We start from the raw sequence: 22,866 nt of genomic DNA on the forward strand, positions 1-22,866 counted from the left end.
TGGATTGGGTTTATTTATTTATTTATTTATTTACACTTGCGCACACCAATACAAGGTTTTAACAGTATTAAAAATGACATATAAAAATATAATTTGCATCAGTTGCAACAAGCGGCCTTATCGCTAATACAGCGATCTCCTCCAGGCGACATTTGGGCAAAGGACTAAATAAGGAGTGTGGGATGGGGCGCAAAAATGTTATGTAACATAAACATGAACATATAATACTCATATACACCACATACATATACATACATACAGATATACGCATATATATACACATATACATACACACTTTTACTTAAATTTCAAAGGAATGAAAAGTAAAGCACTGCTTGGAATACTATTTTTTTTTTTTTTTTTAAATAATATACCAAGCAAATGCTTCTACTATTTCGAAATGGCAAACAGACTGACGAAAATGCCATAGTGGAAAGTTTTGATATTTTTCACAATTCTGAGATCAGTTCAATTGGTTACATAAGCCCCCATTAAGCAGCCAGCATTAGCAGACATTAAGGTCTGTGGTTAAGCGTCTGACACAGTGCCCTCTATGTTTTATCAATTTTTTTGCCATCATTCCATTTCTAATAAAATGTATTTCTAAATAACGGCATAAGTAGAACCCTTAAATGCATAATAAGGATATAATTTCACTATCTCTGCTTTTTACTTTAAAAAAATATGTAGCTATAACGGCCGGCTGTTACCTATAACGCAAGCATTAAGTTGCTTACGGTAGGAGCAGACTATAAAAAATATAGAAGTCAAAGAGAAGCAGTGACAAATAAATTTAATCTTAAATTTAATGTCGGAGTAATGAATGTGTAAAAATAATGAAAGTGCTCTGTGGTATAACATCTTTTTGACTATGTTCTTTACTATTTTGATGATTAATTAAACTTTTATGTATGATAGCTTAGGATACGATGGATTTGTCATGCCAGATTAAAAAACCCTTTAAACAAATAGATATAAAAAAACAAGTGTGCTTTAGACCACACGACTGAAATAAAACTTATGATACCTAACTCTCTCTCTTTCTATCTTCACTAACTTATATCCCTGTCAACTTCCGTTCGTCTCGCCCGGTCACACCTTTTTTTTAACGCTCTCGTCACACACTCACCAGCGTACTCCCCAAGTCGAGCGCGCGTAAAGAAGTTTTACTTCATTAAAAAAGGAACAGACGTGTGTGTGTGTGTGCCACAAGATATAAGAGATATGTCACCTGTGGCGCGCGGCTGGCGGGGCGGGCGGGGCGGGCGCTGGGCCCCGCGGCCGCGGCCCCGGCGGCCCCGCCCACGCCCGCGCCCCGCCCACCAGTTGCGGTTCACCTTGCGCGGCGCCGGGGACGGGGGCGGCGCGTGCTGGAATGTTGCAATCCACTAAGCATTTATCCACCTTATAGTTTATTATCGGTCCTTTTTTTCAAATTATTTTTGAGTATAACCAGGTTAGCAAACTATGCGTAAGGCTCACCTGATGATAAGCGATTAGCATTGTTTATAGATGTCTGCAAAACCAGAATCATCAAAGCGCGTTACTGACCATATCCCCAATTCCCCACAGGTGTTCTAGTCACCTTACTCGCCACGGGGACACAACAGCAGCATTATTATTAAAAAAAGCAGTATTATTATTTTATTTTTTTATTTATTCTTAATGTACACCGAAATACAGACACAAATAAAGAAAGATACAATAGAAGATGTACAAAGGCGATCTTATCGCTAAATAGCGATTTCTTCCAGATAACCTTTGGGTACTGGACACGATACAGTAGCAGCGGTTAAGGTGTGCAAAAATTAAGGAGGAACAATCAATTATAAATAGACAAACACAACTTACATAATTATTAAAAAAGAAAAAAAAAACATATAAATAAGTAAATATATTAGTATATAATATATAATACACATATACACACACATACATAACTACATTGAGACATACATATATTTACATAATAATATGCATAAAAAATAATTAGATACATAAAAAATACATTAACAAATAATTATTATATTATATATTAGTATTATTTAGCTGTGATCTTCTGTAAGGTCGAGGTATTTCCCCAGTCGCTCCAGATTTGGAGCAGGAAATTTCCTGCTGTGCCCGACGTAAGTTACAATTTTTTAGCTAACTTGTCGTGTTTCTTTTTGCTAGTTTTTTGAGCGGGCCATCGTTAATTTAGTATAATCCGATTATTTTTTTAATTTTCAATCTCTTAAAAAAAAAAAAACGACTTATTCTCCTGTAAATTGTAGTACAATCAGCTTGAATAGTTACATATTAGGTTATAGTTTCGAAGTACCTGTATATAACTGTTGGCAACTCAAATTAACAGATAAACAATGTTTAAATGTCTAATGTGGGTAACACAAAAATAAAATCTTAGATATTAAAAATAGCACGGTGTCGTCTCCTGTCAAAGATTTTCATTGTAATATGAAACTTTGAATAGTTACGGGTTTCTGTAAAGAGCTCACTATAGACGGCGCCACGGTTCGCTTAAACCGTAATTTAAAATTATCATATCGAAAATTTCGCTCGAGCGGGTGTATCGTTCCATAGCTTAATTGGCTAGAGCGCCGACACGGTACGTCGGAGACGCGGGTTCGAACCCCGCTGGAGCGGTCAATTTTTGATATGATATTCAAAAATGTTTAGAATTCCTAATGTGGGTAACACAAAAATAAAATCTTAGATATTAAAAATAGCACGGTGTCGTCTCCTGTCAAAGATTTTCATTGTAATATGAAACTTTGAATAGTTACGGGTTTCTGTAAAGAGCTCACTATAGACGGCGCCACGGTTCGCTTAAACCGTAATTTAAAATTATCATATCGAAAATTTCGCTCGAGCGGGTGTATCGTTCCATAGCTTAATTGGCTAGAGCGCCGACACGGTACGTCGGAGACGCGGGTTCGAACCCCGCTGGAGCGGTCAATTTTTGATATGATATTCAAAAATGTTTAGAATTCCTAATGTGGGTAACACAAAAATAAAATCTTAGATATTAAAAATAGCACGGTGTCGTCTCCTGTCAAAGATTTTCATTGTAATATAAAACTTTGAATAGTTACGGGTTTCTGTAAAGAGCTCACTATAGACGGCGCCACGGTTCGCTTAAACCGTAATTTAAAATTATCATATCGAAAATTTCGCTCGAGCGGGTGTATCGTTCCATAGCTTAATTGGCTAGAGCGCCGAGACGGTACGTCGGAGACGCGGGTTCGAACCCCGCTGGAGCGGTCAATTTTTGATATGATATTCAAAAATGTTTAGAATTCCTAATGTGGGTAACACAAAAATAAAATCTTAGATATTAAAAATAGCACGGTGTCGTCTCCTGTCAAAGATTTTCATTGTAATATGAAACGTTTTTTTTATGTATGTTACATCAGAACTTTTGACTGGGTAGACCGATTTCGACAAATTTTCTTTTAATCGAAAGGTGGTGTGTGCCAATTGGTCCCATTTAAATTTATTTGCGATCTAACAACTACTTTTTGAGCTATATCTAATAATGCGTTTTTAGTTGACGCTTTTTTCGTCGACCTACGTTGTATTATACCGCATAACTTTCTACTGGATGTACCGATTTTGATAATTCTTTTTTTGTTGGAAAGGAGATATCTTAAGTTTAGTACCATGATAAGGAAACCAGGATCAGATGATGGGATCCCAGAGAAATTGATTGAAATTCTTGAAAATCCGCAATAACTTTTTACTGGGTGTACCAATTTTGATAATTCTTTTTTTGTTGGAAAGAAGATATCCTTAGTTTAGTACCATGATAAGGAAACCAGGATCTGATGATGGAATCCCAGATAAATCGAGGGAACTTCTTGAAAATAATAAATAACTTTTTACTGGGTGTACCGATTTTAATAATTTTTAATTTAATCGAAAGCTGATGTTTGTCATGTGGTCACATATAAATTTTATTGAGATCTGATAACTACTTTTTGAGTAATCTTTGATAACGCGCAGTTACTTGACTATTTTTTCGTCGATCTACGTTGTATTACTCGTCGATGTAATTGAAGTCGGTTTTTTTTTCGTTTTTTTGTAATTATTTTTAATTTGCACATGTTTGTTCTACCATAATTTAAAATCGACGGATGGTCGTAACTTATCTTTATATTACATTATGTATTTTTTTTTATATAAATTTACTATGTCGTATATCACTAACGTTTCAATTTCAAACAAGACATGTTAGATGGCAAAAACGAATTGAACTAATATATATTAGGTCTTTACCTATGAAATTGCCGTTTCGTCGTAATGGCTATTTCAAAACTAAAAAAAAAAAAAAAATCGCTAAGGACTCGAATTTCAAAATATTTTTAAAGCTTTAGCTTTTAAAATAATATATAGAATTCTTTTTTATATTTAGTCATTTGTTTACTGGTTAGCGTTCAGTTTACATCGCATTTGTACGTTTATCGTCATCATGGATATGTTAAAAATTCGAGTGATTATGGAGTACGAGTTCCGTCGTGCACGCAAGCGGCACGCAACATCAACGACGTTTACGGCGCGAACACTACTAACGATCTGTTATAGCTAGTACATGCACCCCTTTGCGCCATGGTGCAAGCCTAAGATGCTGCATCAGCATTTTTTATTGTTCTATTTCGTAAATAAATTGTGTAATTCTTAAAAACCTTTTTTTTTAAAAACTTCACTCGGAACCCGCGTAACAGATCGGTATCACCCATTATTGGTTTGCTCGTTTTCGTTCCGGAAATTTTGACCTAAGAAATGAACCATGTGGTCGGCTGAAAATATTGGTCGACAATGACGAATTAAAGGTCATCGTGGAGGCTGATGATTCTCAAACTACAGCTGAATTAGCAGCAGCATTCGAAGTTAGCACTAAAACAATATTGGTCCATTTGCGTCAAATTGGCAAGGTAAGAAGGTAAAGAAATTCGCCAAATGGGTACCTCACGAATTGAATGAACGCCAGCGCGAAATACGCGTCGAGACGTACCTTGCACTGCTCAAAAGACACACAAACGATATTGAATTGAATTGCATTGTTACTTGCGACGAAAAATGGATGGTATGGTATGGTAAACACGGGCTGGTTTCCGCAACTCGACGACTTTGCGCCTATTTTGCGTATTCAAATGGATTCTATTCGACAATTGCAAGCGCTCAGCTAGTTAGTGGTTAGATCCTGGTTCATTACCTAAACAATGCCCTAAACGAAAAATGACCCCTAAGAAAGTTATGATAACTGTTTGGTGGTCTAGCGCCGGTGTAATTCATCACAGCTTCTTACCAAACGGTATGAGCATTACTGCAGATGTGTACTGTGAAGAACTAAGCACAATAACGGGGAAGCTCGCACGTCTCCAACCAGCTTTGGTCAATCGCTCGGCTTCGCTGCTCCTGCATGACAACGCGCGACCTTATACTGCACAGCAGACGGTCTCCAAGTTACAAGAGCTGGGGTTGGAAGTTCTCCGTCAACCACCGTACTCACCAGATCTTGCCCCTACAGACTTCCACTTTTTTCAGAATTTGCATAACTTTTTGGCGGAAAAAAAATTCAATACCCGAGAGGCAGTACATAATGCCTTTGAAGAGTTTGTTGCCTCTCATCCAGCAGAGTTTTTCAAAAAAGGCATCAATAAGTTACCACTACGCTGGCAAAATTGCATTGATTCCATGGGTAAATTACTTCGAATAATAAAAATAAAAAATATAGAAAAAAAGTACGTTAACCTATTACATCAAAAACGGCGATTACATAGGTAAAGACCTATTATTAAAAAAAAAAAAATCGTGTCACGATGTATATTAGCGATAAACTCCGAAATTACTGAACCAATTTTTATCAAATTTTGTAAGCATCTGTAATTTGGTCCAATTTGAGAGATAGGGTAGTTTTTATCTCAATTGGACCCGGTAGGTGGCGCTGCTATCGGTATGTAAGATATCATATTTGGTAGCTATTTTCCGGACAGGGCAACGTTTGCAGGTTCCGCTAGTATATATAGTATATGGAATAATTTTTGAACATAATATTGAACTTAAGTCTGTTCAACGAGAAGAGATACCAAATGTAAACAAAGCCCATCATTTTTTCGTAGTGACGACGGAACAAACAAAATATAGTCTATCTCTTTCTATCTTGTTTGTTTGCTATCTGCTACACGTCTCTCTGTAAGGTCGAACAATATTTTAACTGGCCTTGAAAACAATCGGACCGCGGACGGCCCTTTGATTTTGTATTATTTATTTTTATTTCATTCCGTGTCCTGAAGCGCTCGGGGTGATTTTTATATTTCGATAATTAAGGAAGTATAAAATCTTATATACATAATTATATTTAATTAATTATATTTCATTCAGTAATTATCAAAATATAAATATATTTTACATTTTAAAAATTTTTGTAAGTAAAAAAAAGGTTACAAAACCCTGCATAGTTGAATGAGCTCGCATTTGGTTTGTTTACATTTGATATCTCGGCTCGTTGAACGCACTTTAGTAATACGTCTACCTTACAATCTACACATTGCAAGCCGTAAATTGTGAATTTTGATCTACTAGGCGTACAAAAATTATGAAATATGTCTACTAATAAAGTACACAAAATAAACTGATATTATTTAAAATCTGAGAATTAAACTGACAACTGAAGTAGGGCACAGCAGGAATTTCCTGCTCAAAATATGGAGCAGCCCGACTGGGGTAGTACCTCGACCTTACAGAAGACCACAGCTAAATAATACTTTTTTCAAGCAGTATTGTGTTCCTGTTGGTGAGTAAAGTGACCAGAGCTCGTGGGGGGGATTGGGGATTGTGGGTCGGCAACGCACTTGCGATGTTTCTGGTGTTGCAGGCGTCTATAAGCTACGGTAATCGCTTACCATCAGGTGAGCCGTACGCTTGTTTGTAGACCTAGTGACATAAAAAAAAAAATAAAAAAAAAAATTAAACGTTCAATGTAGTTACCGCATTATCGTCATCGGTATCTCTTTGTACACTCGGGTTACGTCGCTCACTACGCGCTATGGATACGCCCCGTTCGCTTCGTGTGTCTAAAATGGAAAACATACATTTTTGAAATATAAAACACATATCTACAACATTAGACAATTAATTTATTGTTTAAATCATATTTATAACAAATTATGATAATATTATTATAGATAATGTGAATAGTTCTGTTAAATCATCAAAAAAAAAAGTGTGCAAAATAGTGTAAATATCTATACCCGCAGTGTGCTCGCTGTCCGTGGAGCGCCGCAGTGCGCGGCGCCGCCGCCCACCTGCCTGCCTTCTTCTCGCCTCAGTCTCGCCCCCCTCCCCCGATTCTACCTCACCCCCCTCCCCCGCCTCGCTCGGCTCTGCCTCGCCTTCCTCGGCCGCCTGAACCGCCTCGACCACCTCTCCCGTACCCGCCAGCTCCGGCATCCCCGCCTCGATGACGTCACGTCTTGCTTGTCGGAATATGGCCGCACACTGTTCGCGCATTTTTATTCCGGCCCTGATGGTTTATTTATTACTTAGAGATTACGGAGCTGTGTGGTTACGGCATTAAGAATATAGCCATCTCCTCTCTTCCTGTGTGGAAGAAGAAGAAGAAGAAGAAGAAGGAGGAGGAGAAGAAGAAGAAGGAGAAGGAGAAGAAGGAGAAGGAGAAGAAGGAGAAGGAGAAGAAGAAATTATATTTGTTTTTAGTGAAATAAATAATTAATGGAGTTTTACAAATGTCCGTAAGCTAATATGTTGTGAAAGTGAGTGATAAATGCGGAAAAAACGTGGATTACGATTGACAGGGGTTTGTTTACCAAAATAAGACTGGTCCAAAAAAATGGACAGCAGGTAAAAGTTTTTTCAAGAGTTGGCAACACTGTAAATTGTTTTTGCGCATCTTGACAGCCAGCATTCTTTTTACATGACGCGAATTATAGAATGCGTTTCGACGAATAGTTCCTATGGCGTTATGTTGGCCCCACTGAACTCCACTCTCTGTCAAATTCATTGCCACGAGAAGACACCCCCGCAGATTTTGTTTATTTTCATTTGATTTTTGACTGAAATCATGCCCAAAACTTTGAAAAGTGGTGAAAGAATGATGGTGTTTAAGGTGAAGACATTTTGTGAACGTGAAAAACGTAATAATGCCCCATTAATTCCTTTAAGATGTGTTCAGGCTCGTGTCGCCGCCATGACAGGTTAGTCAAATAGGGTTTACTAGTAGCAGATAATAATTTCCTCACTTAAACTAACATTTTTTTTAACGGTAATTATTTTTAAGACCTAGGCAAGCATGTGTACTTGTGACTAATGTTGGTTTACGTATTAATTAATTTAAAAGTTTAACTTTTTCTTTATTTCATATTTATAAAAGGTAGATTCAAAATTATTGATTAGTTAATTTTACTGGTAAATTGATAATGTTATTATTGTGCTTGGACAAAGAATAGGTTTCTTTGTCAAGTTATTGTATAAGTGTATATGTTGTATGTCGTATGTCAAGACAGTGTCATTGTCAAGTGCTGTCATTTGACATTTGTCAATAAGTACTTCAGTTCGCTTCAATGTTGCAACTTTAGAAATTGTTACAAGACACTGGCGGGTAAAGGTGTTTTTATTTTTGAGTGTTTAATTTAATTACATAATTTACATTTGTTATTAAGTTAGTTAGTACATATATAATTTTATTATTATTTAATTATTGAATAGTTTTAAATATATTTTATATAGTAGATTTTATTATAGAATTATATTACTAATTATCATATTTTATTTTATTTAATTATATATAATATTTTTATATATTTGAATTTCTCTACACATTTAATTGTACTTTAAAAGCACGTAAAATAATATAAATGGCCACTATAGATGTAGATTATTCTGATGAGGAGTTTTGTTCTGTTTCTACCTTAAGCAGCGACGACAGTTATCATAGTGCAGTATCGCCTTCTTTAAATGATGTCATCTCAGAACATCTTTCTGATGATATAAAAAAATTTAACGTCATTCATATAAATGCGCAAAGTATTCCGGCACACTATCCAGACATTCTCGCGTCGTTTACTTCAAAAAGCATACATGCTATACTTGTTTCTGAAACCTGGTTGAAACCTTGTTTACCTTCAACTAGCTATTCCTTGCCCGGATTTCAGCTAATTCGAAATGATCGCACCAACAGGGGTGGAGGGGGGGTGGCAATTTATTTGAAGTCCAACTTTCCTTTTTCTATAATAAGCTTGTCACCACAGCCCCCGCCAATTGATGCTGCTGAGCACATCTTGATAGAGGTTGAGTTGCCTCACACAAAAATGTTATTAGGTGTATTCTATAGCCCATCACTTAATGTAGACTACTTTACTTCTTTTGAACAGATTATAGTGACTTATACTCCCTCATATTGTCATAATATAATTATGGGCGATTTTAACACATGTATGGTAAAGCGTGATAGAAGATCTGAAAGACTCAGTTCCATCCTTGATTCGTGCAATATGCAGCTGTTGCCACTTAAACCCACACACTATTTTCCCGGTTGTGTACCTTCACTTTTAGATCTCATCATGGTTTCTGCTCCAGAATTTGTTTTCAAATTTGGACAGTGTCCCGCGGAGGGTTTCTCGTACCATGATTTGATATATCTATCTTATAATTTACGTCCTCCTAAACAAAAGGCAAGAGTATTGATGCAGCGGAATTTTGGTAGAATGAATTCAGATAGTTTACTGTTAGACGCACGTGAACTGAACTGGTCCATAATTTATAGCGAAACGGATATCGACAAAAAAATAGAAATATTTAATAGCCTACTAGCTAATTTATATGACAAACATGCCCCAGTAAGACCTGTTAAAATTAAGCATCTTCCTGCACCTTGGATGACCAACGAGTTAAAGTTGTTGATAGCCAAAAAGCACAGGGCTAGGGCAAAGTATAGGAAGTCCAATTCTAATGAGCATCGTGAGAGATACGTAAAAATACGCAATCGCTGTAATACGATGTGTAGGGATGCGCAAAGACGTCATATTCATAAATCGGTTGAGAACGGCAACCCAGCAAAAGTGTGGAAGTTTCTTAAATCACTTGGAGTTGGTAAGCAAACAAGTAATTATTACTCAGATATTTCTACAGACGAACTAAACCGACATTTTGCTTCACCTGATTCAGACTTTGACGCCAATACAAAGGCTTGCACACTACATCATCTTTCCCAGCTACCAGCTCCTAATCATCCTCCGTTCTTTTTTAGTCAAATTACTGAATGTGATGTTAAGAAGAACATATTATCCATATCGTCTGATGCCGTTGGTTGCGATAACGTTAGTCGTAAGATGCTGGTACCTATCCTTGATGTAATTCTCCCTGTTCTCACGCATATCTTTAATAGTTCTATTGATTCTGGCATTTTTCCCATTACTTGGAAGGATGCTTACGTTATTCCTTTACCTAAAAAATCTAATCCTTCTACTGTTACTGACTTTCGACCAATCTCTATCCTTCCTTTTCTTTCCAAAGTCTTCGAACGCATAGTCCACTTTCAACTTACTTTGTATATGACAAAAAATAATCTTCTCAATCCACTTCAATCAGGGTTTAGAACAGGACACAGCACGACTACTGCCCTTGTCAAAGTCACCGAGGACATCAGATATGGCATGGATAACAAGAAACTTACTGTTCTGACTTTATTAGACTTCAGTAATGCTTTTAATACGGTAGATCATGACGTACTTCTTAGTACCATGTGTTCATTTAACATATCTCCATCAGTGATTGACTGGTTTCGTAGTTATCTACAGAGGCGCCGGCAGAGAGTAAAGATGGCAATAGATCTTTCCTCTTGGTCTAATTTGCCTGTCGGTGTGCCTCAAGGTGGCGTCTTATCACCTCTTCTATTTGCCATTTTCATTAACAACATCACGAATAGCATTTCTTCTCTCTACCATTTGTATGCAGATGATTTGCAGATCTATGCTCAGTCTGACCTCGAAAACTTGCCTGGGGCTATTACTATAATTAATAAAGATCTTGCTGCTGTAGCTGAATGGAGTCGCTGTTATGGTCTTAAATTAAATCCAGTGAAATCGCAAGTTATAGTATTGGGTAGTCGGGCTTTTATTTCGAGGATTGACTGGGCTTCTTTACCTCCGGTGCTCATCAATAACACTTCCATACCATATAGTAAGTGCGTTAAAAATCTTGGCGTTTACATGGACGAGAATATGAACTGGACAACGCAGATTAAAGAAGTGAGTAGAAAAATGTTTTCAACTTGGCATTCGTTAAGACGCTTACAATACATGCTACCGACTTCTACTAAAATTGCACTCGCGGAATCTCTTTTCCTGTCTCATCTCGACTATGCCGATGCGTGCTATCCTGACCTTACTGAGCAACAACTGACAAAACTTGAGAGGCTCCAAAATTTAGCTATTGGTTAACAAAGCACCAACAATGTCAAGCAGAAAGGCAGAAATGCAAAACTGGATAACAAGTAATGGTCTTACTTTCTACTTGCCAAGTATGGTAAAAGCCCAGCTATTTCAAATAATAAAGGAGCACAAAGAACCGCCTGTTTCTGAAGCCGATGTAATGTTGTAGGCGCATGGGCATAAAGTGGTAAGGCTTCCACCTTATCACTGCGATTTAAACCCCATCGAGCTGATATGGAGTGTCTTAAAAAGACGAATTGCTGAAAGAAACCTAGGTCAGGAAGCAAATAAAATCGTCCAAATCACAGAAGAAGCATTTGCAACGATCATCGAAGTAGAATGGAGAAAAGAATGTGAGCACGTGAAAAAATTGGAAGAAAAATATTACGCTGATGGCAAAGTTATTGACAGCGAGACGGATAGGTTCATAATTGAAGTGGGAGACGATAGCGACACTTCTGATGACGAAGATGATATGGAAGATGAAGATGATATGGAAGATGAAAATGACGACGATCACTTGGGTATAAGTCCGTTAGATGAGCATCTTTTGCCTGATCATAATTATAATAAAAATTATTAAATTATTTATGCTTTTCATTACCATCCTGATTTTTAAAATTACAACAATCGAATAATTTGTAAATATATAATCAGTAATAAGACCTTTGCACTTTATTTCAGTATCTTCTTTTTTTGTTTTTAGTGTGCCACAAAATAAAAATAAATAATTAATAAATATATTAGAATAACTAAAAAACGTGTATAAAATTACCGAGGTAAGTTATTATAGATAATGTGGGAACACTGGAAAACATCACTGCCACATTAACGCCATAGGAACTATTCGATGAAACGCACTTTACGTTATAAATATTTTTTTCACTTCTCTAAGTAAAACTACTCCTTAGGGCCACGGAAGGTTTTAATAATAATAATAATAATAATAAAACAAAAAATCACTTAACTTTTGACAGAACAAAGTCTATCCGAGCAGCTAGTTTTAAATAAAAATCAACCTGTCTACTATATACGTGTACCTGAATAATTTACAGTCGACTGTAAATAAAGCTGTATGGCTTCCGCTTTTTGTGCAACACATTCTGTATAGATGAATAATAAAGTAAAATAAGTAAATAAAAGTAACTTACTTATAGAAGACTGTATCCTTGTTGTTATAGGTGAGACAATTGTCAACCATCAGCTGAAAGTCCGCCTCAACATCGTCAATGGTTTTGTATGCTCCTTTGTCCAGTTTCTTTCCCATTGTACTCAAGTCCATCGGGTGTTTGACGATTGTACTGTAATCAGGTACCTGAAAATTGTAAATAATTTATCAGAACTACTATTATAACATACTTAATATATACTGACATAATACATACATATACATACATTTGTCGAAAGATATACATATATTTAAAATTGAAATTTTCTTTTATATGAATCAAATTTCAATTAATTAAAAAAATTAAACTCTAAAATTAAAACACTTGTTATTTGTATCGGTACGTAGGCAGCAGCTTGTGCAGCGTCACCGTCACGTGGCACGATTCGGTTCACACGCGAGCCACAGTGAGGCACGCCGGGGGGCGGTACCTCGAGCGGGTCGACGGGCTCGCCGAACACGTCGCCGTGGTCGGCGAGGCGCAGCAGCCGCAGCAGCTTGTGCAGCGTCACCGTCACGTGGCACGGTTCGGTTCACACGCGAGCCACAGTGAGGCACGCCGGGGGGCGGTACCTCGAGCGGGTCGACGGGCTCGCCGAACACGTCGCCGTGGTCGGCGAGGCGCAGCAGCCGCAGCAGCTTGTGCAGCGTCACCGTCACGTGGCACGGTTCGGTTCACACGCGAGCCACAGTGAGGCACGCCGGGGGGCGGTACCTCGAGCGGGTCGACGGGCTCGCCGAACACGTCGCCGTGGTCGGCGAGGCGCAGCAGCCGCAGCAGCTTGTGCAGCGCCGCCCGCTGCGGCCTCAGCGCGTGCAGCACGCAGCGCTCGCACGCGCGCGTCAGCTCCGCCTTCAGCCGCTCGCGCTTGCGCACCAGCTCGCACAGCAGTCTGACACAAGAGCAAACTGTTCAAAATCAATATGTCACACAAGAGCAAACTGTTCAGAATCAATATGTCACACAAGAGCAAACTGTTCAGAATCAATATGTCACACAAGAGTAAACTGTTCAGAATAAATATGTCACACAAAATGATACCGTTTTCGAAAAACTCCCCCCACCCTTAGGTATTTTTTTAATTTTGAAAGTATAGATTTAGATAGGTAAACAATGTACATAGTAATAACATTCTTAAATTATTTATAATGTCTTACAGTCGTCATTAAAAAGTTTTAAGAAATGTCAGGTGATAAAGAATTAAAAAAGAGAAAAATTGTTGTAAATAAACAAATTTGTAACAGAAACAGAACAATTTTGAACACTTAACAGTATAGTTAATAAATCGCGTATCACAGACATACTCATGTAGCTATATAATTAGAACTGAACAAAATTGCACGTCACGAATTCAAGTCAAACCTGATACCACATTCTAATGATAAACTTGTTTGTCGAATGTACTAAACTAAGGACACTTACCTCGCTCGTTCCAAATCTTGTCTTATCCTCTGCCAATATTTCAATTGATTACACAGTTCCCTTATGTTAACTGTACCGTCTTGAATACCTCTGGTACCTGTAAATAAACGGATAGTACAACATAGTTATTATTATTAAATTATAATAACCGCTCCGGTGTAGTGGTGCGAGTAGGAGCCTAAAACATCGACAGTTTGCGGATTTGATTCCCGTTTGGGATGGATATTTCTATTTGTACAAATATTTCTTTCCGGTTTGGATGTCAGTCGTTGCGGGTCTTCTCAGCGTGCCTCGGAGAACACGTTAAGCCGTCGGATCCGGTTACACATAGTAGGGAACACGCCAACCCGCAGTGGAGCAGCGCGGAGCTCGTAAGAAATGCGCAGCAGTGGGACGATAGAGGGCGAACGTGTGCAAGTCACCGTGGTGGCTGGTGAGGCTCTGCAGGCGGCGCAGCAGCGGCACGCCGTTGCGGCTGTGGCGCTTGAGCGTCCAGTAGGCCAGCAGGCGCTTCATGAGCTGCGCGCGCGCGGCGGGCGGCCCGCGCGCCAGCGCCGCCACCTCGGCCACGCGCTCGGCCGGCAGCGTGGGCACCAGCACCACGGGCGCCCACGTGCGCTTCAGCGCCAGCACGCGCCGCGCCTGCGGGCGGGGGGCGAGGGTATCGCACGCGCAACGACCGTATTGCAATTCACTTCACACGAAAATACACGTGACGTTTAGGGGAGGGGGTAAAACGTTACGTGACTAATGGACGATGGGTGATATAGATCACGTTCCACGTTACGTCAACCGTCCGTGGGCGTAACCCAAGCTATAATTTACGAAAATAGAAAGGATTATACAGAACTACCTAGGATAATTTTTTTTTTTTATGTGGAACGTGATCTATAAGACTTTCTATACTTATTGACACAGATATTTGTCAGTCAGTCAGTCAGTTCAGCCTATTGCAGTCCACTGCTGGACTTAGGCCTCCCCAAGTTCGCAACAGACATCCCGGTTTTCCATAATCCTCATCCAGTCTACACCGACAATCTTACGTAGAGCTAGATATTTGTGATATGAAAATATTTTTTTGGGGGTAGGACTATTCTGCTCAAAATCTGAAGCGGCTCGACTGGGGAATTACCTCGACCTTACAGAAGATCACAGCTAAATGACACTGCTCTCAAACAATGTTGTAAGGTGACCAGAGCTGAGATGGGTGCAGAGTTGGCCACGCGTTTGCGATGCTTCTAGTCTTGCAGGCGCCTATAAACTACGGTAATCGCTCACCATCAAGTGAGCTGTAAGCTTGTTTGCCAGCCTAGTTGTATAAAAAAGTCACTTTCTTCAAATCTGCATCTACAAACTGCATTAATTCACGGAGATACGAATGCAAATATCTAAATGAAGGTGGATGACCTTGCAAATGCGGACATTAGCATCAACCCTGGTGACACAACGTTAAGACAAATCTTTCGTTATTTGTAGGCAAATAAAATTTCAAAGAAACGAAAAATTAAAAGTACCTTTGTTTTAGTTTTCTGTACCTGTTTAATTTTCTCACGACCCTTCTGTCTAACTGCCGACAAGTCAGAGGATTTATTTTCACCCTCAGACTCTAGAGCTCGTCTTTCCTGCAAAATTACAATAATAGTTACGAATTAGTCCGTTAGATGGTGCCACCAGGAAAATGTAAGAGATCATTTTCTTAATAAAAAAAAATTTATATTAAACTGTCAAAATTAATATAACTCTTAAACTGCATACAAACACGACGATGCGTTAGCGCAACGGTCACAACGCTGGATTGCGGTTGTTCTGTTAGTGGTAGCTGGTTCGATGCACATGACATACATTTGTATTGGTCATACAGATGTTTTCCATGTTCTGGGCGTTTGTGCTTCTGTATTGTATGTATTTTCAGATCCTCAACACAGGAGCGAATCTTAGTAGAGGCCATTGAGTGTGAGGCGTTTATTACAAAAATGGAACTTAAAAAACAGAATCTAGAAGCCATAATCGCCCGTACATAATAAGAGCTGTGCACGCAACGTTTTTTAAAGTCTCCGTTTCAATGTCTGTATTGATTCAAGGGTATTGATCAATTCATATTTGAATTTGTGCAGGGTGTAATGGTCTAAAAATAAATAATAAATAAATATTTACACAATACACACGGTCGTCTGTTCCTAAAGTAAGCAACTTAATGCTTGTGTTATAGGTTAAAGCCGACTGGTATATAGCTACATTTTTTTTTTCAATAAACATACTTATAAATAATACATATATAAATATATAAATAAATATTTATATTACACCCAGACTCGGGGTGGGAATCGAACCCACAACCCTCGGAGCAGAAAGCAGGGTCACTACAAACTGCGCCAACGGGCTAGTCGCTGCTAGTCTAAGGGAACACACCCAAAAAAATTGACACTTTATGAGTATAGGTACTATCCCTAAAGATGTATCTGGCTGAATGCAAACGCTCATTGACGACTTATACCTGTAATATATGCGCCGGTGTATGTGTATCACAATACGCCATTTTCGCAACTTGCACTGGTTGACTAGGATCACGCCCCGATCCAGCCGCCTCCATTTTCATGTACAGGCTGAAAAGTAAGCACATAATACATTAAAAATAAGTCAAAATTACAACTGTACCTAAACAGAGTATTAAAAAAAATAACCTACAATTTTATTTGCTTTTTAACATTCATAATAATATAAAAGTTCCTATTGCACACATGTTACTTTGCGTAGGTTTTTATGTATTTAAATTTAAAAAAAATCATGATTATTTACGCAACCAAATTGACATTGGCAAATTAGTATATGTATGGGTTACTCCACTCTCAGCAATGTAAAACCTTGCAAAGACGTGCTGAAACTTTATACATCATCATCATCATAACTTCAGCCTATCGCATTCCACTGCTGGACATAGGCCTCCACAAGTTTGCACAGAATAAGTCGTGAACTCATGTTTGTTGCCCATAGTCACTATGCTGGGCAGGTGGGTTGGTGACTTTATACATTACAGTCTCGAATTCTTCTCTTTAGAAAAATATCTAGACACAAAGATGAGGTTTAAGAGACAATAAACAGTTGCAAAACATAAGTAAGCTTTATTGAGAGAAAAGTTGTAAACGCTATCGTCAATAGCCACAGAATAGAATAAGGAAGAGGCCCAATACAACAGAGTAGAGTTTATATGGAAGATGAACACAGATTATATACAGAAGGAATAAATTTATTACAACACAATATGCAAAATTAATTAAGATATGATATCTCTCACCCAGCCTGTTGGGCACAAGTGACATGGAACGCTGAGTAACAGTTGCTTCGATGACACTGTATGCAGGCCCCCGCTCCTCGCTGCTTGCATACCATACACTGAAGTTTCCATCTCGCCGCTGGTATCATTTCTATTGAATCTGTTGAACAATATATTGGTTGCTAGACGTAAATTATATTATTAAACTTCGTATCATCGACAAATGTTTATGAAAAATATGGACAAGTGAATTTCTGAACGCACCTATATATTTTTGACGACCAATTGACAGTAGTTTTTGAATAAAAAGATCAAATGATGTACAGCTAGGAACATTTTGTATTGGAAAATTAAGTTATCGTTTTTGGTATTTTCCGTTACTTATTACTTATGTTTCTCATCCTTTAAACCTTCTCTGAACTTCCAGAAATATTTCAAGATCAAAATAAGCCAAATCGGTCTAGCCATTCTCGAGATTTAGCGAGAAAAACTAATAATGATTGATTTATATATACAATGCATAATAAGAGGCACACAATACAATATAAATAGATATATGGTCATCTGTTTTTAAGGCAAATTAAAGTCTCTGACATACATATAAAGAATCTCCAATATGTACATACAAGCATAACTTCCGAACGGCTGCGTCTAATTGGTTCTTTGTTTGTTTTTAGTTTTCCTTATTGTAAAAACAAGGTTTGTATAAAAGATAATTAAAAATGAAACGGATACATTTACGAAAAAAAAAAATGATGTTAAAAGTTTGTGAGGTCAGCCTAGTTATAATGTGACACACAGTTGTCGGTCCCACAGTGTTGTGTGAGGTTAGTAAGGTTGTGCAGTATTATATGTTTTTTTTTTAACACATAACATGGCAGAATGCAGGGTTACTACCAACCGTGCCCACAGACCAGTCAAAATGTTAATAAAATTACTATTTCTATTAACTAACCGATAGGCTCCAAAAAGACGGTGTTCGCAAAACGTACTTCAGGTATCCAAAGAGCACAAACAACATGTGCCCATGTACCTTGATCTGTTTGTTTGAAGGCTCCTGAAAGAGAATTTTCAAATAAAACATCATTTGATAAAGTAACTTTTTAACCAACTTCAAAAAAAAAGGAGAAAGTTCTCAATTCAATAGTATTTTTTTCAATGTACCATAACTTTTTACTGGAGTTACTAACTTTGATGATGTTTTTTTTTTATTTGTATTTGAACGTTGCTGCTTATTTCGTTTAGATTTGACCGAGATAAGACAAGAGTTATTTCTAATAACGTGTAGTATACTTGTTGACATAAATTGAAACCAGTTTTTTTATTAAACAAGCACATTATACTAATTAAACAACTTTCTTGCTTAGTAAGCCGTTTATCTAAAGCTTTTTTTTTCAATTTTTACAAAAAAAAAGTAAATGTATGTATTTACCTCCTGTATTAGGACACAAAACACAGTTTACAAGACGAGAAGGTGATTGTAAGCAACGCCTGCAGAGCCACTGGCCTTCTGGAATATATGGCACCTGTAAAAAGATTTTATTATTATGTAAATGGGTGTGTCATGGGTTCGGTAATGTTACCTAAAATAAAGATTTATTCATTATTCATTATTTTTATTGGTTTAACAGTTTGGGTTATTTTTTATATTTATTTATGATTTATGCTTTCACTGAATATGCTCTAATCATTAAAAACTTAGGTCTTAGTTTTAGAGTTTTGTTTCTTTATAAAAAAATTTGTTTACAGGTTGAATATTCTCATTTCATCAAAGGGTTTAATGACTATATGATGTTTTTTTTTTTTTTTAATGTTAACTGTAATGTGGACAAAAACGCTTAATTTTAATAATTAATATTAAACGCTTAATATTAAAGCCATTATATTGCTATCTTTGAAAATGGCTTCGTAAGATGGTTCTTTAGACTAGCTTTTATTTGTTAACGTTTTTCAAAGTGACAAGCTGCTACTTTTAAAGCAAACTTTTTCAGAAATATCACAAACCCCATAACAATCTTGATGAACGGCTAAATTGCACATATCGCAGAACAGTATCACATTTGTATTCTGACACTCTCCATCCATACAAATACAGCACACTGCATCTTCATCTACGGTTGCAGCAGTTTGTTGACCGTTCTGGGTTGCCTGCAAACAATAATTGCAATGATAATATTTTACTTGATGAATATTTTTAATAAGTTAAAGTTGGAAGTCTAATAACCAAGAATCGGTAATTAGAAGGTAATTCCTAAAATTCACAACTTAATATCTCTGTTAACAGCCTTAGGGTTATTTGTATCGGCCATATAGATGTTTGTCGTGGTCTGGGTGTTGTGCTTGTGTATTGTGTGTGTTTCCAGACCCCCAACACAGCAAAAAATCCTACTGGGGGCAGTTGATTGTGAAGCGTTTATTAATTATTAATAACTTATTGATATACAATATATTCTTGTTATCAAAAATATAGTATCTATATGATAACTAGACTACGGGTGTGAACCAAAACCACAACCATAATAAGCCATAATCAATTGTTGACTGTTATATTCCAGTTGCTAGGTGTAGACACTGAATCAGTCTAAATCTTCACTATGCTTTAATTTTTTTGTTTTGATTCCATTGAATTCAGATTGAAATTTTTGAAATAGTTTGTTAGTTAGTAATTTGATTGAAGTAGGGCACAGCAGGAAATTTATTGCTCTAAGTATTGAACAGCCCAACTGGGGCAGTACCTCATACTTACAGAATATCACAGCTAAATAATACTGTTTTCAAGCACTGTTGTGTTCCTGCTGGTGAATAAGGTGACCAGAGCTCCTGGGGCTATTGGGGATAGGGTCTGCAATAGTTAGAAATATATTAAATATATATATATTCGGGATGTCTGGCGCGAGCTTGGGGAGGCCTATGTTCTTCAACCTGTTGCAGTGGACTGGAACAGGCTGAACTGATACTGACCTGATATATTCAATATTGTTAGTATTACACATATACAATACTGTATAGCTTACTTGAAAATATGATTCCTTTTCAAGTCTATCCATCAACAACTCTAAAGTATCCACCGATACTGGTGGCAAGTTTTGTTTCGCTCTATTCTTGTTGATAATGGCCAACCAGGCTGTGTCCTCTTCATCAACATCATACTCCACTTCTCCGTCCAACTCTTCAGCTGATTTCTCAATGAACCGTATGTAAGCGTTTGGACGAGGCGGTGCATCGCACACTCTTTCGTTATAATCTGGTATTAGCTGTAAATTTGTTTATCGTTAGGTAGGGATAGAACAGAGCTTAAAATAGTTTCCGGGACAATTTGTAACATATTATAAAACCCAATTTCAAGCATTCACTGTACACTATACTACAACCTAAGTTTAGAAAATCAACAGATGCAAATGCACGTTATAAAGAATCAAAAATTGTTAGTTTCAAACTATTAATAGCATAGAGAAGCTTCAATTAGTTATATTTACAATAATTACAATTCAGAAGTTTTTATATCTAGATATACCTAACGCACACTAATTTAGTTCTTTTTTTGTTATTATTATGGCAAGTTTAGTATAAAAGTTAAATTAAGAAAAAAACCTATATATTCATTAAAAAAAAAAAATGGTATACTGGAAATTTCTTGCATATATAAATATTATACTAGCTGACCCTGCAACTTTGTTTTACCATATATGTTATTAAGCCCCTTAATCCCCCCCCCACTTATAGCCTAGGAGTATGAAAAATAGATGTTGGCCAATTCTCAAACTTACCCAATATGCAAACAAAATTTCATAAAAATCGGTCCAGCCCTTTCAGAGGAGTATGGAAACATTGTGACATGAGAATTTTATAACGATATAATACAATAATATACATGATAATATATAATATGAGATTACTAGCTGTGTTCTGTGGTTTCAAACACATTAATTTAAAGAAAAAGATAGCCTATCCAAAAAATGGATGAAAAAATATTTCATTCTCAAGTTTAAACAAACGAACAAACTTTTTAGCTTTATAATATTATTATGGGCATCCATCTGCCATCTCGCAGAAGAGTAGCATGGTGGATTAAGCTCCAATCCTACTCCTACATTGAAAAGAGGCCTATGCCCAGCAGTGGGGTATTACAGGCTGCGAATATTAGTATAAATTATTATAAAAATTTTAATTATTATAAAATTTACCTGGTCAGCTAGTTTATATCGAAGATGTTATTTAGATTATAAGTTTGAATAGTAGTATTATGCAATGAAATGTTGAGTGGCAGAAAAATACTAACAGGTTTGTGGAATATTTTAATTAAAAATCAATACCAGTTTTATGCACATAGTTTTTGTATATAACTTAAAAACATAAACATTTCTATTTTAAGAAATGATTTAAACAGTTTATATTCTAATATAATATTTTTTTATCGTAACTAAATATTATATATTATCTTTTATCGTAAAAACAACATCTCTCTTTATTGTATACCAAAAATCTTATAAGTACAGGAAATTGTTTTGCAAAAAAAAAATTACCCGAAAAGTAGCTTCTGGCAACTTCACATGAGGTTCAGGTGGAGGTTCGACAAAAAGTAATGGCTTTTCCAACTCCGAATTCTTCTTTTCCCATTCTTCTAAAGAAATTATCGGTAAAGGTTGATCGATGGGTATTCGGCTTATTTTACCATCGACCTCGAATTGTACAACTTTCTGGGCTTCAGCGAAAGTCAAGGCTTCCTTCGGAGGGCTTTGAAGGGCAATATCAGCAGTCGGGACAGCGGCTCGAATCCTACCTTTTTTACGGTTATTGGTTACAGCGGGAGTCGCCGGTGTTGGATTATCATGATCGTAATTGACTAGGTGATATTGCAAGCCACACAAACTTTTATAAACTTTATCGCACTTTTCTAGTGGACATTGGTACGGAGGAGGCCTATTTTGACGTAGTTTTTTACAAAACTCTAAAACATCGAAATCTAAACCCATTTTTTATGTTTATAAATTAGAATACTAGCAAACCAAATGCCATCGCACTGTTGTTAGTTGTAAAGGTAACTGTAAAAAGTCACGATATTTAGACGGATAGTATTACTCTAATAATACACGTTTTATAAAAAAGTGAAAGGAATATCGAAATTGATTATTGAACTAGAAACCAACGAACGTAGTAGATCCAATCGAGCTCAAATCGAGCTGCCACTTCCATCGACAACATCAAGATTTGACATTAAACATCTATTTTGTTTTGACTTTAAGCTCTTGCTACCAAAAATTTATGGTCGATGGGTCGACAATACTGAAAAAAAAAAATTAAATAAAATTAAAAATAAAATAAATTTAAGCTTTGTTTAACTGTTATTTTTATTTGTGATTTATTTACTACTAGCTTTTACCTGCGGCTTCGTTTGCATTTATTTATTTTTTTTAAAGTATCCTATGTTACTTCTAATACCTCCAGGAATATATGTGGAAAGTTTTCGCGTGAAAGCCTAACAAACAAACTTACATTCATATTTATAATATTAGTGGAGATAAATTAAGTAAATCAATTTACCTAAAAGTTCACTGAA

The 22,866-nt window shown here is 36.8% G+C and overlaps 1 protein-coding gene across 1 annotated transcript in view; it reads right to left on the minus strand.

Annotated features, from left to right (window-relative positions):
- The window catches only part of LOC123663630 (bromodomain-containing protein 1), a 30,287-nt gene extending 7,782 nt beyond the window's left edge, over positions 1 to 22,505 (minus strand). Inside the window, exons 1-15 of the mRNA XM_045598299.1 lie at positions 21,833 to 22,505; positions 20,324 to 20,563; positions 19,314 to 19,457; positions 18,742 to 18,835; positions 18,265 to 18,366; positions 17,331 to 17,469; positions 16,533 to 16,641; positions 15,574 to 15,660; positions 14,461 to 14,680; positions 14,039 to 14,135; positions 13,331 to 13,508; positions 12,599 to 12,762; positions 7,251 to 7,522; positions 6,988 to 7,073; positions 1,232 to 1,370 (exon numbers count right to left, since the gene is read on the minus strand). Coding sequence (XP_045454255.1) covers positions 1,232 to 1,370; positions 6,988 to 7,073; positions 7,251 to 7,522; positions 12,599 to 12,762; positions 13,331 to 13,508; positions 14,039 to 14,135; positions 14,461 to 14,680; positions 15,574 to 15,660; positions 16,533 to 16,641; positions 17,331 to 17,469; positions 18,265 to 18,366; positions 18,742 to 18,835; positions 19,314 to 19,457; positions 20,324 to 20,563; positions 21,833 to 22,282 — 2,521 coding nt within the window. The 5' untranslated portion in view covers positions 22,283 to 22,505. The remainder of the gene's footprint in view (positions 1 to 1,231; positions 1,371 to 6,987; positions 7,074 to 7,250; positions 7,523 to 12,598; positions 12,763 to 13,330; positions 13,509 to 14,038; positions 14,136 to 14,460; positions 14,681 to 15,573; positions 15,661 to 16,532; positions 16,642 to 17,330; positions 17,470 to 18,264; positions 18,367 to 18,741; positions 18,836 to 19,313; positions 19,458 to 20,323; positions 20,564 to 21,832) is intronic.
- Between the last annotated feature and the right edge of the window lie 361 nt (positions 22,506 to 22,866).

This window comes from Melitaea cinxia, chromosome 20 (assembly GCF_905220565.1).
Source record: "Melitaea cinxia chromosome 20, ilMelCinx1.1, whole genome shotgun sequence".
In the NCBI taxonomy this organism is placed as follows: Eukaryota; Metazoa; Arthropoda; class Insecta; order Lepidoptera; family Nymphalidae; genus Melitaea; species Melitaea cinxia.